Raw genomic sequence first — 23624 nt, 5'->3', positions numbered from 1 at the left:
CTCAAAACCAACTTGAGAAAGATTTGTACACTCCTCGACAAATGGTTTAAAGAAGCAGGACATGTCTGGCTTTTTGGATCCAAACCATAAAGCACATAGAAGTACATGTTTGTCTCTACTCTCCGGTGGTATCTCATTAATGCAACACAATATTGGCCAAATACTAAATTTGGAAGACTGAAAAACTGGTACACCATCACAATTAAAAGTGAGGGACAGAAAATCATCTTTACTGGTAGACTTTAAGGTCTGATACAAGCTGCCATCACATATGTCCTTTATTACACGGCTACCACTGGGATCACCTCTGAAACATAGATCATGCACATTGTGGTTCTCAAGAATGTCTTTTAGCTGATCTTTTAATGGTATACTAATAAAAAAGTTACCTTCCTCTAAACTGGCTTTCACTGTTGTGAATGAAGAACATGACACACAATTAAGTGTTTCCTCCAAAGATTGTGAAGACCCAATGTACTTAGTACAAACTCTACAGTAATGATGTCGTTTAAACTGTTTTGTAATATCAGCGAAGGGTTTCTCCAGAAAATACCTGCTTGATGGAACTACAGTAGTCCCAGCAGAATGTAACTTGAGCAGTTTCAGCAAGTCCTCCATTAATACACCTGTAGTGTTGTGTCTCAAAGCAAAGGAGAGGATTGACATGATGCTTTGAATTTCTGTTAGTCCACTGGAGCAGTTCACATCAACTCCTGCTTCAGGGGCGTTCTCCTGAATGGTTGAAAAAGAATTGTGTTATATTTGAGCAGGTTTCACTTATTTTCATATGTAGCCTTGTTTTTTTTTTTTTGCAAAACTGCATTTACAACATAAACAGCAGTCATAGCGACGTTTGTCATAGTTAAAAATGCAATTAACCGCAAGTCTTACCTGCACCATTGTGACCATTTCTATTCTTTCCTCCTGTCTTTGGGTGGCATCTTCATTGTTTCCCTGAGAAGTATTCAAATTAACTACTCTTTAAAGAAAAGAGAGCCATAGAAAGGGAACACATCTTGCATTTGTTTCTTACCAGTGACACCGTTTGTGGTTCTGGTATCTGCTCATCTCTTTGGGCAGCATCTTCACTTTCCTGTGAGGAATACAACCCAAGTATTGAATATATATATGAATTAAATATCCGAATGATATATTCCAGAAAAAGTAGTGAGTCTGTCACTGGAAGTGGAGCACATCTTACATTTGTTTCTTACCAGTGAAACCGTTTGTGGTTCTGGTATCTGCTCATCTCTTTGGGCAGCATCTTCACTTTCCTGTGAGGAATACAACCCAAGTATTGAATATATATATGAATTAAATATCCGAATGATATATTCCAGAACAAGTAGTGAGTCTGTCACTGGAAGTGGAGCACATCTTGCATTTGTTTCTTACCAGTGAAACCGTTTGTGGTTCTGGTATCTGCTCATCTCTTTGGGCAGCATCTTCACTTTCCTGTGAGGAATACAACCCAAGTATTGAATATATATATGAATTAAATATCCGAATGATATATTCCAGAACAAGTAGTGAGTCTGTCACTGACATATTTAAACAGCTTAATGGTGAGCTGTACTTTTCACTTTTACAATGTGATGGAGTAGCGTAGAAGAGACATAAGAATGAAAGTAATGCTTTATTGTGGCCTTTTTTCTGTATGTTGCTTTTAAAAGGAGAGAGAAAGAGAGAGAGAAAGAGAGGGAGAGAGAGACTATAATAATGTATTTTTATTTACCATTGGAACTGTGAAAGTTCCTTCTCTCTGGCTGTCATCTTCACCATTGTCCTTGAAATGATACAAATGAACAACTTGTTTAAGATACATTTTTCACAGCTCCGCTGAAAACAGTCGGGATGAAATTTCCATGTTGTTATTATTGTGATTGTTATTATTCTTAATGTTTTTATTGACCTTTAAATAAACACAATGAAAGAGGTTGTCTTCTAAGTAAAAAACTACATTTTTTTAATTATATTTATCATCTCACAATTACTTAAGTAGCACTTCAGATTACTTTCAATGCAGAAACATTATGAATATAGTCTAGATTCTCAAATACTTTGCATTTTCTTATCATAACTAACCTAAACAGAATTTATCAGTCATTTGGCAAACACAATAAATTATGTTGCATAACTTATCATTGAAAATAAATATCTATGTAAGTGTATGGAATTATTAGTTTGTTAACCTACTTAGTACACACAACACAAAAATATAAGCCAAGTTATGGGTGTCAAATTAGAACTGGAATGTTCCACTTAACCAAAGTATTAAAACCCAAACACTTTGTATCAAGTGCTACTATGGTAGCTGATAAGACATTAACGATATACATTCACTTACTTGTTGTTGTGTGTTGTGCTGTCCGATGTCAGTCAAAGCTCTGTCGATTTTTCTAAAAAAATTAATAAATTCTTGTAGCTTTCATAACAATGACAGAAACTGACAACTGTATTAACTTATTGGCAAAGGTGCACATACCGTTTTTTCCATCTGGTCAAAGTACGTGAAGGAACGTTTTTCCGCATCCAGTCTATTTCACTTGTGTCAGATCTATAATGTTTTCTTTTCGGCATCACTGGCTCTTAAGTTACAAAACTCAGTTGGAATGTCAGTATAGTCTATAATCTGTGAAAAACATATTCTACCGCCAAATAGAGAAAATACTGACGTAGAGCATGAACTCAAAAATTTGTTTTCAGCTGTGAGTGCCATGATTGGTTAAGTGTACGGTCAAATATGAGGATACACCAATCAAAGGCAAAGTAGGGCGGGCCATGCTGCAGCGTACAGGTGGCCAGCTTTCACCGCGAGACCTCACACGGTCCTCATCAGGTAACGGCTTCCTTACGTAATTTAACAACAAGCGGGAAATCGGTCTAATAAAGTGTGTCTTGCAAAGATGGAGACTACGGAGACGAATAAAACTAATATCAGAGGTAAGTCGCCTAAATGTTTTCGAATTTGAATGACTTAGCTTAAGCTAATAGCTTGCTAAAAGTGGTTTGATGTTTTACGGGTCACATAGAAACAAGTGACCAACGTGGAAATGCTCTCTTCAGAGAATTATGCATGCGACATAGCACTTGGTGTCATTAAAATGGTTCAAACGGTAAAAGTATGCCTATAGAAACCATATCAAATAGAATATTTTTTGATAAGAAAAAGCCTTTATTAGCATATAGCCTGTAGCATTCTAGCTAGGAAAAAGCAATTCTTTTTTTCCTCCCCCCTTCATTTACTACAGAACACGAGGAGAGGAAGTTTGCAGTGGTGCAGTGGAGTGAAGGGGAGGACTATGGAAAGCTTAGTGAAGTAAAAACTGTTAACATACGGGGGTATGATGACTCCAAGATGGACCAGCATGGGAATCCCATTTCCACTTACTCGGCAGTTATTGAATGGCGCCATGGGAAGAAACAGCGAGGAGGGTGGCCACATTACAGGGGCACTGTTGTTTTTGTCTCTGGTAAGTAATTGTTAATGATTTGAAATGTAGAATGTCCTTCTCTACTTGAAAGTAGTTCTCTAAAGAAAAACTGAATTCACTCTTTAAAGTCATGTGCTTACTTCGTTTTTCCAGGGAGCTGAAGACTGTACTACATGTTTACTTAATATACATTAAGTATACATTACATAAAGTCGCAACAGTTTTGTATTTTATCACTCGTCTTTACTCTGCTCTAAGTAAAAGTTTACATATTAACACAGTAAATCTCCTAAATGTGGCTCCTACTCCTTTTAACCCTAACCCCTGACTAATGAGATGGTTGCTTTTAGATGTTGAATAGTTGTATATTTTATGTTTCACATGTATGGAAATTCTGTGAAATAGGAATTGTTTGTTTTTTTGCTAAATGCACTATGTGAATCACAACTCAACACAAAACTAGACACTGTTACTGCTGTCTTCTTCTTCTCTTTCTCTATCCCATATACAAATGTTCTCTTTTCTTTGTTAGCTCTCTCTTTCACACAGGTCGAAGAACCATTCCAGTGTTCAGTTGTGTTTTTAGTCAGGAGTAAAAAATAACATTCATTACTGCAATTACCTGAAAACAGGACATAGTCTGGTGATTTAAAAAAAAAACACCTGTGGAGTAATGAGGGGATTGTTGTAATGTCTTTTTGTTTCCTCCTTTGTGCTCTAGCTACTCGTTTTGAGGCAGCTCGGAAAATGAATGCACTGCTGAAGGAAAATGAACCAGAGGACCTGACCAAGAGGGTATCTGTCCATCCTGAAAACTATCAGGATGATTCTGATGACTCCGATCCAAATGAGACTCTGATTCTGTCGCAGCCATTGCAACTCAAGGTGACATTTCACTTGGAACCATTTTGTAGTATCCGTGTTTTACATGTTATCTAAACACTCCATCTTTAAATATTGGCTTCTAGGCTAGTGTCAGTCATTAGGAAACCATTATATACATGTTTTCATGTGGAAAATGAAACATTTTAGGTGATGGCTCCTTTAAAAAGTTGACACTATTGTATTGTACATCTACCATTGGATGGAGTCTATGCAGGCTACAGCCTTATGAAACGGGACAGTGTAGCCTGCAAGTAGCATTTCCTGGTTATGTCTGAACATCCTCACCATCTTTCTATTATGTTACACACCATTTCTGTCACCAAGCAATGACTGTAGTACTTCTCTTTCCCTAAAAAAAAATATATATTTTACTGATTTTTACCTTTTTCAGATCAGATATAATTTTAAAACTGAAACGTATTTACATTTAAGAAAAGGAACTCCACCAGTGGTCCCCCTATTCTACTGCACACAAAGGTCATTTGTATACAATGATTGTCAGGATTTGTTAAAGGAAAAAATCACTTGTAGCCACCTAAATTGAATTATGGTAAACTTTTTTTTTTTTAACTGTATTCAAATGAGCCCAATCTTTGGAACAGGCCTAGTTACAGTTCTGTGATGTGCAGTACCAGTTAAAAGTTTGGACACACTTTCCCATTATATTTAATTGTAAAATTGTACAAACTTTTGACTGGTACTGTATGTGGCTAAGAAATCAGCTCTTTGAAGTATGCACCCTACACTTTGTGGCACAGCTATTGAATCTGTTGTCTTTACACTTTAGATTCATAACTTTTATGGCAGCTTTGACTATTTTATGTAAATTCCTCTTCTTTCTCGCTATCTTTTTTCATGTCCAGAAGTCAAAGGCTCCTTCAAAGAAAGACCCTGCACAGGAATTCCTTGCAATGTACAGTCATTCACCACCTTCAGTCGCTTATGGTGAAAAAAGTCCAAAAAAGACAGTAATTGGTCTAAAGCGGAAGATCCAAGACCTGAAACAAGAGAATGATAAACTGAAGGAGTTGCTTGTCCAAGGTATCACTTCCTATCACTAATTTAACAATTAAACAGCCAATATATTTGAAAAAGTCACTCTAGCCTATGTATAAACCATTCTGGTAATCATTTTTTTTATTCATTTACTATATATAGATGTGCCAGAACTCATGAAGACGATGAAAAAGGTGATTAATTTGGCTGAACCTCTTAAGAGATCCAGTTTTGAGCTTCCCCAGATTTCTCCGCAGTCCACGCCCGGTTCATCATCAGATGGTTCGCTGCTGCCCCCTCCCAAATCTACTTCATCCTTCTCAACACCAGCATCTGTCATTCTATCAACAAAGGAATCCCAGTCATCAAAGGTAATGGAATTTTAAAGAATAAATAGATGAAGTGCATAAATTGGATCTACTGTCTTTCTACTTACAGTTGATCCAACCTTGAACACAATACCAATAAAAGTTTTGACGGACTTTCCTATTAGATTTAATGGGAAAATATGTCAAAACTTTTAAATTGGTACTCTACTTATTAGTATGATGGATCTAATTCAAGTGTTAAATTCATTGACTGTGTTTCTGCTGTGAAGTTTCCCTTCTTAACAAAGGAGTCTATGGGGATTGACTCTGTTTTAGAGCCAGCCCCTGGTGGAGCAGAGGCAAACTACAATTTTTCTACAAAAGCTTCACTTTTGCATGGGAATGCCTGTGCGAGTAACAAGTGATGCAGAAAAAAGTTTTGCAATCCAGTAGCTTAGCATCCGGACATTGCAGGTGAACGACGGCTCCGGGAATATACATAAATGTCACTGCCTTCAAAACTAGACGAGAAACAGAGTTTTAAGTCTGGAAAGGTATGTAGTTGTTCTTTACGTCTCTTATATTGATCAAAATGTCTTTTTGTTGGAACAGGTGGAGATTTATCCTGGGACTGGAGTCATGGTAGAGAAACTGGCCTGGGCCTATGCTACTAATGCAAATTCATCTACAACCTTTGTGAGGCATCTGCTCACAGCAGTCTTCCCTGTGGAAATATTGCTAGTGAGCAATCTTCGAGGGGGAAAACGAGGCAGAGGACATGCACGTTTATCGCTCGACAAAAATAAATTGGATGCCATCTACAGTAAGTTTTTAGCTTTTTATGGCATGTTTTCGCAGTTGTCCACACTTCTGGCATTTAAAGATAACAAAGGACCAATGAAAAACAAGGGCCACACATATGAAGAATATCTTCTTAACATTTATGCATATATTATTGTTGATGAAGAAAGGCCTCCACCAAATAGAGGATTCTAGTTGATCTTTTTTGAGTTATATCCAGATGAATGAATGGTCTTTTCATGACATACTATTGTAGGCCTTAGATTTCTCTGTAGGCCTTTCATTTCCTTTATGGTGCATTTTGTTTGTCCAACTACAAAGTAACAAATGATGGTAGATAAGTATTTTACATTCTGGATGTTCTTGCATTTGATGTATTTCAGTGACTGCGTTTACATGCAGCCGATAACCCATTCAGAACTGGAATGTTAGCAATAACCCGGTCACACATGGCTTTAAAATACCGGCAAAAATCCAAATATAAATCTTGGAGTTACCAAATATTTTTGTGAGAAAAGGGTCATGTAAAACCTCTATCGGCATATCGCCATCAGAATGAAAATGGATTTGTGTTTTGCACATGTTCTATTCCCGCGGAATCCTGGTCTTTTGAGTAGAGGAACTTTGTGTATGTGCCGTCTGGCTCTCTGTGACTCTCTCATCTCATGCATGTGAATGAGTTATTCCGAATGTTTCAGAACCCTGAATAGTGAGCCTAACTCGACCATAACCTGAATATTGGCTGTATGTAAATGTAGTCAATGTAGTGAACCGCTCCATGCATCGTCTGCAAATTTCAAAGCTGGCACCATTAGATATTAAGACTGATTAATGCAGGATCATTGCACTATTGTTTAAGATCATTGGGTTCTTTTACACTACTAATTCTGTTCTTGTCATCACCCCCCCCCCCCCCTGCATTTTTGTACATATATAGGTGCAACCCTTGAGAAGTGGCCTGGGACCCATCCTTCCACATTGGTACTACAATCAATGCCAAGATCACAGAACTCCGGGCCAGAAATAAAAATGTCTCTGTCACAGCATCCCCATAACTTGACTTTCGATGTCTCATTTGGCATGTTATTATAATGCCAATTCATGTTTTATCTATTAAAGATAGATTGTTTGTTTTGTTTTTTAAGTGGGCAGGTTTTTTGCCCTCCAAAGTTTTACTCATGTTAGCAGGTAAAAGGTCCACAAATTTGCAGCAAAAGGTATGCAGCTTAGCATGCTCTTTAAACAATAGAGCTTAGATTAGGTTAAATATTTCTGTGAAATATTAGTATGTGACTGTTATATCAGAATAATAAAAGTTAATTGAATTTAAAGATTGCCCAGTATTCATGTTTTTTGTTTTTGTTTTCTTCAGTATTACAATACATTGACTGCCGACCTGTCAAAGAAAGTTATGTTGGCTTACGAGTTTGTCTTTGCATTGCACTGATGTTGGTCAAGCAGGGGCAAATGATACTGTTGTCTTTTTCATATGTGATAGATTTTTTTTTTCTAGTAATGTTAATTTGTATAAAATTAATAATTAAGTTTATAGGTTTTTTATGAGATGAGATTTAAGAATTCTTAGAAGAAAAATGTAAAAAAAAGAATAGTTTACCATAAAAATGTATTGCCGGAACATAAAGTGAAAACATATGTAATCTAACATATTCTTAGAATATATGTATAAAAAGCATTTAAAAAAAAAGAGATTATTGCCCTGCAAACTACATTTACTTTACATATAAAAAAAATTTATATAACAGATTTTGTTCATATATGTAAAGCATATGTCTTTATGACAATTATGTACTAAAAACTATGCAAATATTATATGGAACATCTATGGAATACATACTTTGACATGTACTTTCCTTATATAACTCATACTTAGTTTTAACATGATCCTTATGTGATCCACTTTATTATCATGTATGAAAGTAACCCGAAAGTGGCCACTTTCAGGAGTAAATCATACAAGCCTTATATGATTCACTATATATGGAGCAAACTAAAGCTGATGCAAATCTTTTCTAAGTTTTTTATATTTCTTTAACATATGGGTTTTATACGTTTTTTATATTTCTTTTCCGTATGGGTAAGCGTACGCTACCGAGGCGCTTGAGAACGATGTAGAGGGAGCAAGGATGAGGAGGAGGCAAGGAGTGTCTGAAGTCCAAACAGAGGGCGGTGTTCGCGTATTAGGCAGGCCACAGAGCTACTCTTTCACTAGCGAGGCGCTTGAGAACGATGTAGAGGGAGTAAGGAGTACGAGGAGCAATGGAGAGCCCAAGGTCCAACTAGAGAGCGGTGTTCGCAAAACCGGCCATCCGCAGACCTAAGCATACGCTCGCGAGGAGCATAAACGGAGGGCCGTGTTCACATAATGGGCAGGCCAAACGGCTGCTCTTTCACTAGCGAGGCACTTGAGAATGATGGAGAGGGAGCAAGGAGGAGGAGGAGGAGGCACGGAGAGCCCGAGGTCCAACTGGAGGGTGGTGTTCGTGTAATAGGCAGGCCAAACAGCTTCTCTTTCACTAGCGAGGAGCATGAGAGCGATGAAGAGGGAGCAAGGAGGACAAGGAGCAACGCAGAGCCCGAGGTCCAACTGGAGGGCGGTGTTCGCGTAATAGGCAGGCCAAGCAGCTGCTCTTTTACTAGCGAGGTGCAGGAGAACGATGGAGAAGGAGCAAGGAAGACGAGGAGCAACGGAGAGCCCGAGGTCCTATCTTAGGCCCATTTACGCGTAACCCAAGGCCCATCCGGCAAAGCGCTCACCTGCGACGAGCAGGAGAACGGAGCAGAAGGAGGTCATTCTGTTTAATTATGCGTAGGTTGGTTTTGGTGGGTTTTGTGTTCATCAGGCTCTGAGGCCACACAGGAGGACTGTCAGAGCATCGCTCTCTACTTTGAGGGAGAGAAGAAACACCTGCAGGCTGGCAAGTTCTTTCAGAAGTGTGGACAGTACAGCAGAGTAAGAGCAATGAATTCACTCATCAGTCATGTTTAGTTTTATGACTCCTGTTATTCAAACGGCTCTTTTAATTCTGGACAACTGTCAGGCGCTGAAGCACTTCTTGTTGTGCCCTAACACCGAAGACAACCTGGCGATCGAGATGGCGAACGGCATGCCCCCAGGGATTCCCAAGAGGGGGGTGGAAGAGAATCCCACCGGATGGATCAAAGAAATACGACACTTGGCAATGGTAATATGACAACGACCGCGGAATGCATATGAGGAAAGATATGCAAGAACCGACATGGCCTGCGGATCCACCAGGCCAAAATGAAGTATGAGGAGAAGGTGTTGGCATCACAGTGCGCAGGAAGCACACCTGGTGAGACGAAGGAGGAACCAGGCCCAGAGTCACCCCACACTCCCCGGAGCCTCCAGGTGATGCAGGCCCCTGAAGCTCACAAGTCATCAGAACATCGTCGGGTGCAGTGGCCTCAAGCTAGCAAGGAGAAGGAGTGGCTCCAGTTCGACGAAGACGTTGATAAAGCTCATGAGAGAAAGAGGGCAAAGTATTCCGAGTTAGTGGAAGAGTGCCGGAGTAATGACTGGCGGGCAAGATGCCAACCCATCGAAGTGGGATGTCGAGGATTCGCGGGTCAATCCCTTTGCAGGGCATACAAAATGCTAGGCGTCGTAGGGGCTAACCAGGGAAGAGCCATCAAGTTGGTCACCAACGCAGCAGAAGCAGAACTTTGTTCCAGGTTGCTGGAGAGGGAGACATCGTGTCCCATGTGCTCCGAGTGTCTGAGTGCCAGTCAGGTTAAAAAGATCTCCGACTCTTCAAAATAAATGTTCAACTCTTTTTTTTTCAAAAAACATGTTTATTTAAAAAACAAACAAACAAACAAACAAACAAAGTTATAGACCTCTCCAATCCAGGGAACTACATGCACCCAAGCACTCAGCATGAAATACTGTGAACTTACTGCAAAAATGAATTACCTTGTGTTCTATTGTAAATATCTCCTCTGAATACATGCAGTCATTTTACCATCTGCTTCGGACAATCTCACTCTTACATATTAAATTGAATTAAATAAAAAAGAACTTTTTCGTTAGGCAAAAATCTTCGGTGCTGTTAAAGAATACACGGTGACTCACTTTTCTGTTTTTTTTTGAGAAAGTGTTGTTTCATATTAGATCAGCGGCAGTGATGTCACTGTACTCGATCGTACCACAGGTAAGTAAGAATCTGAATCTGTAGATTTTTTTATATTATTTTTCTAATTTAAAATGCAAAAAATACCGAAAGAGTTGCTTTTAGCAGTTCTATGGGTTAAGATGAGCAATTTCGTGGAACAGCGAATGACTTGACATTTAAGTGCATATATCTTGCCACACCACATCATCATAATCAATAAATAGCACACCAATCATCTATGCTGCAAATGCAAATGAAATACAAATGGACAGTAAACAGGGTTTATCTAAATCGTTACACTACACCAACCCTTTACAGTTCACAAAGGGTTTTAATGTATATATTCATACTTGTATTTAAAACAAGTCAAACTTGCATCAACACAAATAAAATCCTCTCCACCTGTCTATGGTAGCCAGTCCTCAAAATATCTCCCAATGTGGCAACACAGATAAAGAGAACACTGGCGTATAAGGTGCTTCTGAATTCTGAATGCTTTTTTTTTCTCAACAGGTTCTTCAGCAATCAGCCTATTATTGCTTCCTACATCAGATTTTTGAGAAACTCCTAAAGGCACATTTAAGAGCCACGTTACTGTGTTTGTATCTGTTCTTACTGCTGTCCTTATTGGTCTGTCTCTCTGTTTCTATCTGCATATTTGTCTCTTTAACTCTTCATCTTTTTTGTTTTTGTCAGTGTGCTTGTTAACCTATAATTTGCCTTTTGTCTCTCTGCTGCCTTTTCTGTGTGTAATAATTTTTGTTTCAACATGACACGCCCCAAATTCAGGCCCTGTACATCTTGCCAGACTCCCAATCAGGCAAGCAGAAGAACCTGCTGTGTCTGCTTCAGAAGTCTGTCCACCAAAAAAAAGCTAAAAGAAAAAGTAGAATCATTGGATAGCCAGTGGGGGCAAGTGTCCTGAAAAACAGAAATGTTGGCCAGATAATTGATTCTGCCCGTATTGCAGTAAGTAAAAATAATTTTGTTTCATATATTATCATTAAGCTGTTATAAGATGTTGCTGGCACATTAACACAGCTCATCATATGTGCTTTTGAGAACGTACAACAATAATTTATCTACTATTTTTTTTTCCAAATCTCTTTACTTGGTTTCCCAGTTTTCTTTTCCATAAAGATGAAAAAGATTCAAATATAACTGATTACATATATACAGTAAAAATTGAACAGAATAAAATACAACAAACAACAAAAGAAAGCTGGACAGAGAATGTTATTTATCGGACTACCAATGAGGCTCAGTGATAGTTTATATCTGTGCTGTATTGAAGAGATCTATAAAAGGTTGCCAGGTTGAATGGAATTCTTCCAACCTCCCCCTAAGTAGGAGTTTAATTCTTTCCAGCTGCAAATGTCTCATTACATCTTGTATTAACGCTGATGTGATAGGATGCACTTTTTGTTTCCAGTTTAGTAAAATTAAACGGCTTCACTCCAAATAAAGCACAGATTGGGTCTGGTTTAACTGGGGGGTTTTTTAGAATCTTAGACAAGGTTTGAAAGACATTATTCCAGTATGTTGTTATACAGGGACAATTCCAAAACATATGCGCCAATGAAGCAGGTTTCTGTTTACATCTTTCGCAGGACGAGTTTACATTGAGGAACATTTTTGACAGTTTTCATTTTCAGTTGCGGATGATAAAGGATTCAGAAAGTTTATTCATGCAGGCCCATATGACAGAGATTATGCATGTTGTTTTTGTTTTCATATTTTAATTTATATTTAATTGTGTTGTGTTTTGCAGTATTTGGTGTTGTTTCACTTTAAATTTGTAAAAGGAAAAAGCTGAACATTTAAATAGTTCAAAGTTGAAATGTGAATAGTTGATTTTTGTATTATATGATTTATTTATTACATTTTATGTGGAAGGAATAAATAAAAGTATATTTACGGTGGCCCCAGTAGACAAAGCACATACAAACTTCAAATCACGTACGAACTCTGAAGCACGTACAAACCCTGAAGCACGTACAAACTCCAAAACACGTAAAAACTCCAAAATACGTACAAACTCCGAAGCACGTACAAACTCCAAAACACGTACAAAAGACAACAGAAGTGCTCCAGGATGCTAGGGGCAGTGTTGAGCTTTTGTTACCTAGTGGCTACACAAGCCAGCAAGTACCAACGACCGGATTTGGTGTGTGGTAATAACAGGTAAATGAACTTTTTTTTTTTTATTATTTGACTATATATGAATGCTTGTGTATAAATACATAAACAATACACATATGCTTTCATGCTTTCAATTGACTATGTGCACAAGACAATGCTAACTTCCTGGTTTGAGACCGGATGTGGGGTTGTGCATTTCCCGTAGCTTTACTTTGCGGTCAATCGCTACTGCGAAGATATACTCCAAAATCATGTCCAAAACTCGAAAACGGAAAGATTGCGTGACGTTACAAAGAGCAGAAGGTGGGAACACTCACCGCTGTTGTGTCATAAAAAATCTAATGATCAATTTTGACGTTTAAAGTGTTTAGATCGATCAGTTGTTTACGTCACTCAACACAAGCAGAACTGCATTACTGCATGCAGAAGACACATCGTCCACATTCAGAAGTATCTCTGTATAATGACTGGTCTTATGATTTAAACAGGCAAATGTTCAGCATTCAAACTACAGGTGAAGAATAGTCAAACCAGATGTTTCCCCCATTATGTCGATATCAGCTAGTCAAGTACACACCTACACAGCATGTTAACAAACCGTGAAAAAAGCCACACAAAAAATGAATGATTGCTGGTAACGGTTTCTATACATTAGTATTTACGAAGGGTATGTTGTGACTTACCTTAAAAATTACAGAGGTCCCTCGCTATTACGCGGTTCACCTTTCACCTCGCTGTTTCGCGGATTTTTTAGTGCAAGTTTGCATGCTTTTTTTTTACATCACATTGTGTCCTGCGTCCTGATCACTACAGACGATCTCCTCCGTGACGTCTCTCCTGTACAGTACAGAATTGCTGCATCGATCGCTAGGAGTGTGACTCTGAAGTGCAGTACTGTATGTCCACGATGTCCACGAAACGTTTTGCACCATCAAAAAATAAAATTGGCAACTTGATTTCACCTATCGCTGGTTATTTTTAGAACATAACACCCGCGATAATCGATGGACAGCTGAGCAATATAACATTTGAATCCCATTTCACTTTTGCTCCGAGGCGCGGGGGAAAAATATCGACAAGTCGATGAACATCATTTACAGATATATTGGGTAAATGCCCAAGACATCTATAGAAATGTAAATCGCCGCTTGATTCATTCATTTGCTTAACTTGTTTTGGACCGTAAACCAGGCGCGAATAGGACACCGGAAACAAAGCTCCCCAAAGGAGTTTCCACACCGGAAGTAGCATATGCTAACGTGCACATAGTCAATTGTGTAATTTAAGTGATCTAGGTAGCTCTGTTTTGGAAGTTCAGTTCATGCTAGAAATGTGTTTTGGAGTTTGTATGTGCTTTTTGGAGTTTGTACGTGTTTTGTCTCTAGGGGCCACCGCATATATTTATATATAAACATATATAAATAAAACCACTTTTTTTTGTACATCAGTAATTCCTTTTGTGCATAATTTTATATTATTGTTAATAATAAATTAATTAAAGCCGGTTCGGAGCCAAAAGAGCCGGCTCTTTTTAGTGAGCCAAACCGAAAGAGCCGGAAATCCCATCAGTAGTGCGCATTTTTTGCACACGCCGAGTCAGACGCTGTACGCTGCTTCCGGAGCATAGTCATTGTCCGTCAGTTTGTTGAAATCATCCTGTGGCTGTTCCCATCGATCTCCTCTTCGCTCACAATTTGCAGATAATTGGTGTCGCTACATGATCCATGACAGTGTGAGAGGAGAGAAGCTCCATTTTCTGCTCATTGCGTCTATTTAGAAATGTGGTGTCTTAGCTTTCCATCAATGACTACTTCCGGGTCATAGGTCATTCAACCGCAGCTGTATTTAAAAAGTAATTTTGAAGGGAAAAATAAAATCTAATTTGCTTTTGGTCCTTGCTTTTATATTTAATTTGTTTGCATTGGAGTGTGGCTGTCTGAGAGGAAATACTTTTAAATACTTTTGGAAAAAAAAGTGTGTTTGTGTCTTTTTTCTTTTTTTTAGACATAAAGACCTTTATATAAAGGTCATCGATAGTGACACACAACACCACTCTTTCTTTCCACTTTTTAAACCTGAAAGACACGCTCAAAATCAGAATTTTTGGCTTGAGTTCGTTCAATGCTGAAAATATGAACAAAGGGCGCCACCTGGTGGACAAATAAAAATATTTAAGGCCAAGACTCCAAAGTGTCACCCTCAATTTGGCTATATTCCATTCAACACAGTGCAAATGGCTTGGAATTGAAAAATGCAAAAGCCACAAAATGGTCCCAGGGCCTTTTAAGCATATATATTTAAATCCCAACAGTGGATAGTTTAGTCTGAGTTTCGGCTTTGTTGCTGGAACAATTAGTATTTAAATGATCAAACAATCCTCAAAGAGAGAGAAAGTGAGTAATGTGTGATGCGGACCATTCTGACAGACATTTAGTCATAATGTAAATATCACTGCTCTTAACGCACCTGCTATCTATCTATACACAGCTGCAAGAAGAGAATCATTTGGTACTACCATGATTTCACTCAACTTGAATACAACCTGACTAAGCTAATTAACACACATAGTTGTGTTCTTTGAAGGCTGGTATCCTGCAGGTTTTAGATATTACCCTGGGTGAACACACCTGAATCAAATGACTAGTTGATTACCAGGCCTCTGGGGAACTTGTTGAGGAGGTAATTTAGCCATTTAAATCAGCTGTGTTGGCTCAAGGACACATCGACAACCTGCAGGATAGCGGCCCTCGAGGCCTGGAGTTCGACATCCCTACTGTAAGATAACAACTTTACAGTGTATTACTGTGAGTTTGTTACCTTACAGTGTTAAAAAGAAAAGCCAACAGACAAACCCCTCTGAGCAAGCACTTTGGCGACAGTGGGAAGGAAAACCTCCCTTTAATAGGAAGAAACCTTCAGCAGAACCAGGCTCAGTTTGGGGCGGCCATCTGCTGCGACCGTTCTATAGGTTTCAACAATCACTGGATTGATTAAAGAGCCATTATGATTTTAACACTAGCCAATCTAAAGTCTCTAATTAGTTTTATGTTTTCCCTACATGATGGAAACTTTGGCTGCCTGCCATTAAATCTTCACTGATAGAGAAATCCTGCTGGGCCTGAAGTTGGCCCAATTGAAAAGGTTTTTGGAGGGAATCAGAGTTAAATAAAGCTGGGGAAGCTGAGGTTTGTATGGTTAAAAAAGGAAAGATTGGTATTTTGCCATGACACACTGACAGAGTGTCCCTCTCCAATTTGTTCCATATGTGTTCCACTGTTTCTCTTTCTGGTGATTGATCTTTTTTTAAGTTTTGTTTTTTGTTTTTTTTGGCTTTTCCTGTGAATTGACAGCATCAGATTCATTCAAAAGGCAAATAGTACGGGACTGGTCCAGGTCAGAATCATCATTAGACTCATCAGACTCACTCTGGCTTTGGCAAAGTGGAGAATCCATTGGGGAAACCACATTTGGTCTGCTGGTGAAACCAAACATTTTGCCAGCGAATGCGAAGAATCGATGTACTTTGGATTTTTTGGCTGCCTTTTTCATGAAAAAGTTAAAATTTCTTTGTTGATGACATCCTGATTTGATACCATCAATAGCAGAATTGTTTTAGCATTTTTGCACCTTTGACGATGTCACGGACCCGGCTCTGGAGGACTCGGGGGTCCGTGAGCAGGATGCATTATTATTAGTATTATTATTATTGGTATTATTATTACTATTATTATTATTATTAGTGCTGTTGTTGTTATTTGGGGATGTGTGTTTTTCTGCACTATGCTGTGTTCTGTGTTCCACTCATATGTAGAGGCAGGGTGTGTACATGTGTGGCTGGAGGATGGAGAACAGCCACATGCAGGCCTGATGGGTGTGGCGCTGCAGGAGGACTGGCCACACCTGAAGTTCCTGCCACACAATTGTTGGTGATCAGGGCTTGTCGGGGGAGCTACTAAGGAGAGTGTTGGAGCTCCCACCAGCGCGGGATCATTAAGCTAGGACTCCAAGTCAGTGTGTAGTATTAGGAAGTGCGGATCGTGTGTGCGCGCGGGTTCAGTGTTTAACGGCTGCTTCTGTATTGTCCTGCAGGTGGAACGAGGGACCAGAAGGGCAGCACGCACAGGGTGTGCAGAAACACAGCTGCTGGGAGCACGAGCACGGACGTCGGAGGGGAACACACACATGGGAGTCTAGGGAGCAAAGGGGATTTATTGTGCATCTGTTACCTTCACTGTAAATAAAGTGCACTGTTTGCATCGCAGAACCATGCGTTTTGGGTCCTCCTTCCCCCATATCCCCACGGTCTGCCAGCCAGACCGTGACAGACATAGGAATTTGAAAATCGCCTTGTGTAAGTTTTCAAACTTCTTTAAGGGGATTTTATGAGATACATGCCTGATTTTTGGCCAGACTTTAGTAGACAGCCAGTTGGTGATAGCTGAAATTTTTTCCAGACTGATGACAAAGCCTGATTTTTTTTTACAACATGGATAACAAGTTCCATAATACAGATTTCCACTTAAAATCTGTAGTTTTGTTTCTTTCCCATTCTGTCAATAGTCTGTGAGATGTCACTGTCTCTCCAGTGCGCTGGTGTTTTGGGATTGTCAGTTTTTGGTTTTTGTTCCGGGTCCGGATCAGAGTCATCATTAGATTCCTCCTTGGGGCTTTGTCTCCTGGTGCAGCAAAACATTTTCCAAATGAATGCGAAAAATCGACGTACCTTGGATTTTTTGGCTGCCTCGTCTATGAAAATTTTAACAACTTCGTCGAGGCCTGGATCAAATCTCATATTTTCCAGAATAGATCTTGCAGGCGACCTTTTACACAGGGCCTTGAAAATCGCCTTGTTGAAGTTTTTGAATTTTGCTAAGGGCATTTTATAAAAGTCATACGTGATTGCATCCCAGATTTTCGCAGTAAGCCGGTTGGAGATAGCTAAAAGTAATTCCTCACTGATGACGTTCCCTGCAAAACAAGTTCATACACACAGATTTTCACCAAAAATCTGTATTTTTCTTTCTGTTGAAACAATTCTAACGGATGGATATAATTTGCTGCCAAAACAATTTTTTTGGAATATTAAGGCAACTGTTTTGTCAGCCCCAGGTTTCTGTGGATTAATTAAATCGAGTAAATCAACTCCCGGTTTGCGTTTGCTAAGACTAGTGCAAATTGATTTAGCAATACTGGCAAAATGTTCCTGTCTTTCTAGGCCTAAAGGTAAATCATTTCCCTCGAGTTGAGGCCCAACTAAATCCAAAAGATGTTTTTGGAGAGAATAGGAAGGCTCGTACTCTGATATCTTCGCAAGCTGCGAAATAAAAGCTTGAATAAGTCTTTTCAGCCATGCCTTATCCTCTTCTTTTTTTGCATCCCACTGGTTTTTCAGTGGCCCGCAGGCTTCAAGTTTAACAGAGGATTTATTTGGGGTTACATAATTTTCCAAAGAGGTTTCTCCTTCTGCAGAACTGTCCTGGATAACTGTTAGCAGTTTAATTAGACAGCTGATTATAAAATCCATGTGCACTTCCGGATCTATTGTGTTTGAATTTGTTTCAGAATTTAGAGATGCTCTTCTATCTATGTCATGTTCCATTGTTTCTTCCATTGTGTTTAAATCTGTGTCTCTTTGTTGAGAATTTAGATTCGCTTTGTTGAAGACAGGGTTGAACTTCTGTTCATAGCTTTTGATGCTAAAGGTGTCAAGTAAATGGTTGAACCATACAACTTTCTTGACTATTTAAGGATGTTTTTTAAGATGTTAGGAGCCACCCTCTTAACAAATCTCTTCTGTGACATCACGCTGTCCTTTCATCTGTGTCAGCCGAACGTCAGATTGGCACCGCCCACTTCAATAAAATCAACTAAACTTAATCTTAATTCTAACCAATATAAAAACCATCTAATAGATCACATTAGTCTTGATACAACCTCTGCCATCACATTTGATCAATCCCTTTGGGCTCCTTTGATCGGCTTCATCACCTAGTGGGGGTGGGGGGTCATGGTTTGGTCCTGCCTTCGCTATTGTGGTTGATATGGGGGTAGGGATGGCCTTAGGGCGTCTGGGGAGTCCCTAGGGACGTTTCCCTAGAGGGCCTAACCTGGGGGATGTGGCCATGACCTGGTTAGGAGCTCTGGGGGCTCTTAGATGGTGTTTTCCTTGTGGCTGCGTACAGCGGAGATGGGGGAGGGTCTATGCTGGCGGACGTTGGTTACTGGCCTGGTAGCCTGGCTGCCCCTGGGAGGGTCCGGGACAGGCGTGGAGGCTTGGGGGTCTGGGGGTGCTCCGCCCCCCGGTCTGGGGTGCTGGCCGGGCCTTGGGGGCTTGGGTCCTGGCTGTTATGTCGCCGGAGCAGTGGGCGGGTGGGTGCATGGGGGCTCAGCCCCAGTGCAGGGGACCTCTGGTGCATCGGCCCAATTAGGGGGCTCTCTAACTGGTGGGGAGGTTGTTATATCTTTGCAGGTGGTCTCCTCACTACAGGAGCTCACTCTGCAGGTGGGGGGAGAGATATAGGAGAGGTGGAGAATGAACTCAACCTGGGTGTCTATTGTCTTGTGTAGTTTGGGAGATGATTGGATGATGGGGTGGGTGCAGTTTTCTCTGGGGTGGTGTCGGGTGGGCTGCCCCGGACTCTGTGGGGCTGGGCGGTGCTGCTGCTGCGGGCCCCAGTCCGGATGGGCCTGGGCCCCCTTGCCCTGGTGGGTTCCAGAGTTGGGGGTGCCTACTGGGGTAAGCGGGGGAACTGGCCCCAGGGAGGGGCCGATTGCCCCTCCCTTTCTTCCCTCCCCATCCTCAGCTGCCTCCCTATTCCAGCTCTACAACACCCACCCACACACGCAGGGCTTGGGGTGCAGGTTTGTCACCAGGGTGCAGTGGAGGCACTCCCCCTCTGTCCCCTTCTGGCCGCCTGTGCCTCAATTTTATTCTGCAACCTAGACATTCACATTATTCACACTCTCACATAACACATACATATAGGGCCTTGAGGGTGGGCACGTTTTACAGCATCCAGAGGATGGTCGGTGTACTCCAACCCACCTCTGGCGCTGGTGCCCTACCCTCAATTTTAAATGCATTTAGACACTAAGGGTTTTCGGGAGGAGCCGTGCTGCTCTCTGAGAGGAAGCAAGTACCATGCTCTCCTGAGTTTTAAATGCAACGCTCTTTACAACAGCACACAGCAACACTACATATGAGCGGGCGTAGAGAGGTTTGAGGTCTTCACTCACCCCGGTTCTGTTAGCCGTCAGGGCTGGGGGGCTGGGAGGAGGTGCTGGCCGTCAGACTGGGGTCTGGGATGCGGGGCCTCCCTGCTACTGCAGATAAGGAGGTGGCCCGCTTGCCTCCACCCCAGAGAGAAGGGTTACACCTCCTGGGTCTAGGTGCGGCTTGCCCCTCTGAGGGCGGGGGTACCTGGACCTGGGATATAGAGTATGTTTGGGGAGTGCGACTGTCTGTGCAGTGTCTATTTGTGTCTGTCTACACGTTGGGTGAGTGCCGAGTATTTGGTTGTGCATATGGGGTGGGAATTAGGGCTGCACGATTTTGCATAAAATGAGAATCACGATTTTTTGGCTTAGAATTGAGATCACGATTCTCACGATTTTCTTTTCCAGTATAAATATTTATTGCACTTATTAACTGCACATCAACTTCGTAACAGTTGAGACTGAACATAAAACTAAACATAAAAACAACAAATGTCTCACGTTTTGTTGTTGCCGCAAAATGTTGTACTACTTGAAATTCCATCTCCACTCGACACTGCATGTACAGAGCAGGTAGTGCAACAATAGAAAAATAGTTGCGGGACGGCACTGTGTAGCGTTTGTCTAGGGTGTTGATCATTTTCCTAAATCCCTCGTTTTGCACAGTGTTGATGGGAGCCATATCTTCAGGTGATAAGTGATAGCCTCCGTAATTTCTTTGAGTTCGACGTGTATAGGGAAGCGCTGTATAAGGTTCCCGTTATTGGTGTTTGGGTGGTTGACCGGAACGGATTTTCTCCTGTCACTTTCTCGTCATCCCTGACATGCTCTCCGTTGTTTTTTCCCTGCTAATATTAGCATCACACGGCACAGCTTCTGTATCACGTGGTATAAGGCTCCGCCCTTGTCATTTGTTGAGCAGGAAGAGTGAGCGCTTGTTTTCATGCAGAGTACGTACCGGTGGCTGATGCCCTCAGACGTTGGTGTGTTGGTGGTCCTTGTCGTCTGGGGCTGGGCGCTCATGTATGTACCGGCTCACTCCTGGTGGCCGATTGGCAGGGCCGGGCGCCTGTGGCCCGGCTGGGCTCCTTCCGGGGGGTGGGATGCCCTCTGGCCTCTGGGCCTGAAGCTCGGTCCTCTCTGGCACAGCTGGCTGCCGGCAGGGCCCGCGGGCACGCCACTGCAACCCCCTCTGGCCTCTGTTCCGTAGCTGCTGGGTGACCTCTCGTTTGGGGCTCTACTCAGCTCTTCCCAGGAGGAAGCTGCTTCATACCCTGGTGGACGGGGCTATGGCTCCCCACACTCCCTACATGGAGAAACCTTTGGAATACAAGCATGCTGATCCACACAGGTGTACACACGGGTGTTCACAGACGCGGACTACAGCTTTCTTGGCTGCTGCCTCAAAGCACATTGTGCGCTGTCTATCTTGCGTGCTGCACAATATCGTTTAATATTTAGTATCTACTGTTATCTACTGCTAGCTAGTTTATTGTGATGGTGCTGTTTTTTTTATTATGTTGCTCTTTGTTGTTTGCTTTCTCTTCTGTTTTTTTTTTCTCCATACAGGTGATCCAGGTGTTTTGTTGTTTTTTTCTTTCTTTCTTCCCCCCTTTCTCACCGTCTCTTCTCCCCTTTGGTTTTCTTTCTCTCCCTCTCTTTCTTTCATTCTTTCTCCCTGTCCTATCCCCCAGTCATGTCTGTCCCGTTTGTAGCAACTGAAAATAAAATAAATTCATAATTATAATAAAGGTCAATCAAATGGACCAATATGGCAAGGCCATGATGATCCACTTGGTAAAATAAATCCGCTTGGCATCTTTCTTGGCCTTAAGACAACAATTCTGATGGCTAAAGATCCAAATGGGACACAAAAAAAAGGAAAAAAAAATCAACTACACTGTTGCTTAGCAACCCCTTCGGAGCCACCTGCTTGAACAACACGTTCTCACTCCCAGCTCGTCAAATGTGTGACGCATGGTCAGGCTCCCTCTGCTTTACTTATCGATGCGCAGGGTACCCCCCTTGCGTCGAGAATTGACGTCCAGGGTCCTCTTATTGAATACTATAGAGCTTCCTAAACGTTGTTTATTGACGACAAGAGATTGCCGCAGAAGAGCCTGTTGTCCGTATATTTATACATTTCCGAAATCACATTGTAGTGACGTATATAGAACACAATAAATTATACCATGTAAGAAACTACCTGAGAAACAGCAGATAAATTAATTATAGGCTATTACTTTTGTATCGTTTATTGCATTTATGGAGGGAGAGGTGTATGCTGGGTAATGGCACAGCTAGTGAGTAGGTGACTTTATTCACCCGCTTCGGATGTGTTCAGTCCATCAGGCGTTATAAGCAGAAATCAGTCCCATAGATATGGGCCATCTCCACCTGCTAGATTGTTCAGAAGGTTGTTATCATCCATCCAGATGGAGGATCACTAACAGGAGCGTGGGAAGACTCCAGAATCCACTCTGGCTGGTAGGGCTGCTCGATTATGGCAAAAACGATAATCATGATTATTTTCACTGAAATTGAGATCTCGATTATTTGACGATATTTATTTAACCCTTTAAGACCTACCATAGAACCAAGTCCGCCAGAGCTTATATTATTTTTTTACATGTTGTAGTGCCATTTGTGAGAGCATTTCAAGTTGCTATACATCAATACAACTGTTATAGCCCATATTTTAATAATATGTATGCATTAAGTCCATAGTAACTACATTAATTGCAAAAAAGTGCAATAAACTACAAAAAAATTGAAAATCGTTTTTGTTTTGTTTTTTACATACAGGGAGTGCAGAATTATTAGGTAAGTTGTATTTTTGAGGAATAATTTTATTATTGAACAACAACCATGTTCTCAATAAACCCAAAAAACTCATTAATATCAAAGCTGAATGTTTTTGGAAGTAGTTTTTAGTTTGTTTTCAGTTTTAGCTATTTTAGGGGGATATCTGTGTGTGCAGGTGACTATTACTGTGCATAATTATTAGGCAACTTAACAAAAAACAAATATATACCCATTTCAATTATTTATTTTTACCAGTGAAACCAATATAACATCTCCACATTCACAAATATACATTTCTGACATTCAAAAACAAATCAGCGAACAATATAGCCACCTTTCTTTGCAAGGACACTCAAAAGCCTGCCATCCATGGATTCTGTCAGTGTTTTGATCTGTTCACCATCAACATTGCGTGCAGCAGCAACCACAGCCTCCCAGACACTGTTCAGAGAGGTGTACTGTTTTCCCTCCTTGTAAATCTCACATTTGATGATGGACCACAGGTTCTCAATGGGGTTCAGATCAGGTGAACAAGGAGGCCATGTCATTAGTTTTTCTTCTTTTATACCCTTTCTAGCCAGCCACGCTGTGGAGTACTTGGACGCGTGTGATGGAGCATTGTCCTGCATGAAAATCATGTTTTTCTTGAAGGATGCAGACTTCTTCCTGTACCGCTGCTTGAAGAAGGTGTCTTCCAGAAACTGGCAGTTTTTCCAGCATCCAGGCTGGAAAAACTGATCAGGAGGGCTAGCTCTGTGGTCGGCATGAAGCTGGACACTCTGGTGACAGTGGCAGAGAAAAGGACACTAAAGAAACTGATGGACATTATGGACAATGCCAGGCATCCTCTGCACACGGCCATTAACAACCAGAAGAGTCTGTTC

General features: G+C 40.9%; 1 protein-coding gene across 1 annotated transcript; it reads left to right on the top strand.

Moving 5' to 3' along the window:
- The first annotated feature begins 2906 nt into the window (after positions 1–2906).
- Positions 2907–7733, top strand: LOC146688943 (uncharacterized). The gene is made up of 7 exons (XM_085437535.1): positions 2907–2943; positions 3252–3473; positions 4156–4319; positions 5183–5360; positions 5478–5686; positions 6236–6446; positions 7362–7733. The coding sequence occupies exons 1-7, from the start codon at positions 2907–2909 to the stop codon at positions 7514–7516; spliced, it is 1176 nt and encodes a 391-aa protein (XP_085293661.1). The 3' UTR covers positions 7517–7733.
- The last annotated feature ends 15891 nt before the right edge of the window (positions 7734–23624 follow it).

The sequence above is a fragment of the Copadichromis virginalis genome, linkage group LG17 (genome assembly GCF_057382275.1).
Source record: "Copadichromis virginalis isolate Kocher_CV1m ecotype Utaka linkage group LG17, C_Virginalis_male_GT1.1, whole genome shotgun sequence".
Taxonomy (NCBI): domain Eukaryota; kingdom Metazoa; phylum Chordata; class Actinopteri; order Cichliformes; family Cichlidae; genus Copadichromis; species Copadichromis virginalis.
This window is presented reverse-complemented; position numbering and strand designations above follow the sequence as displayed.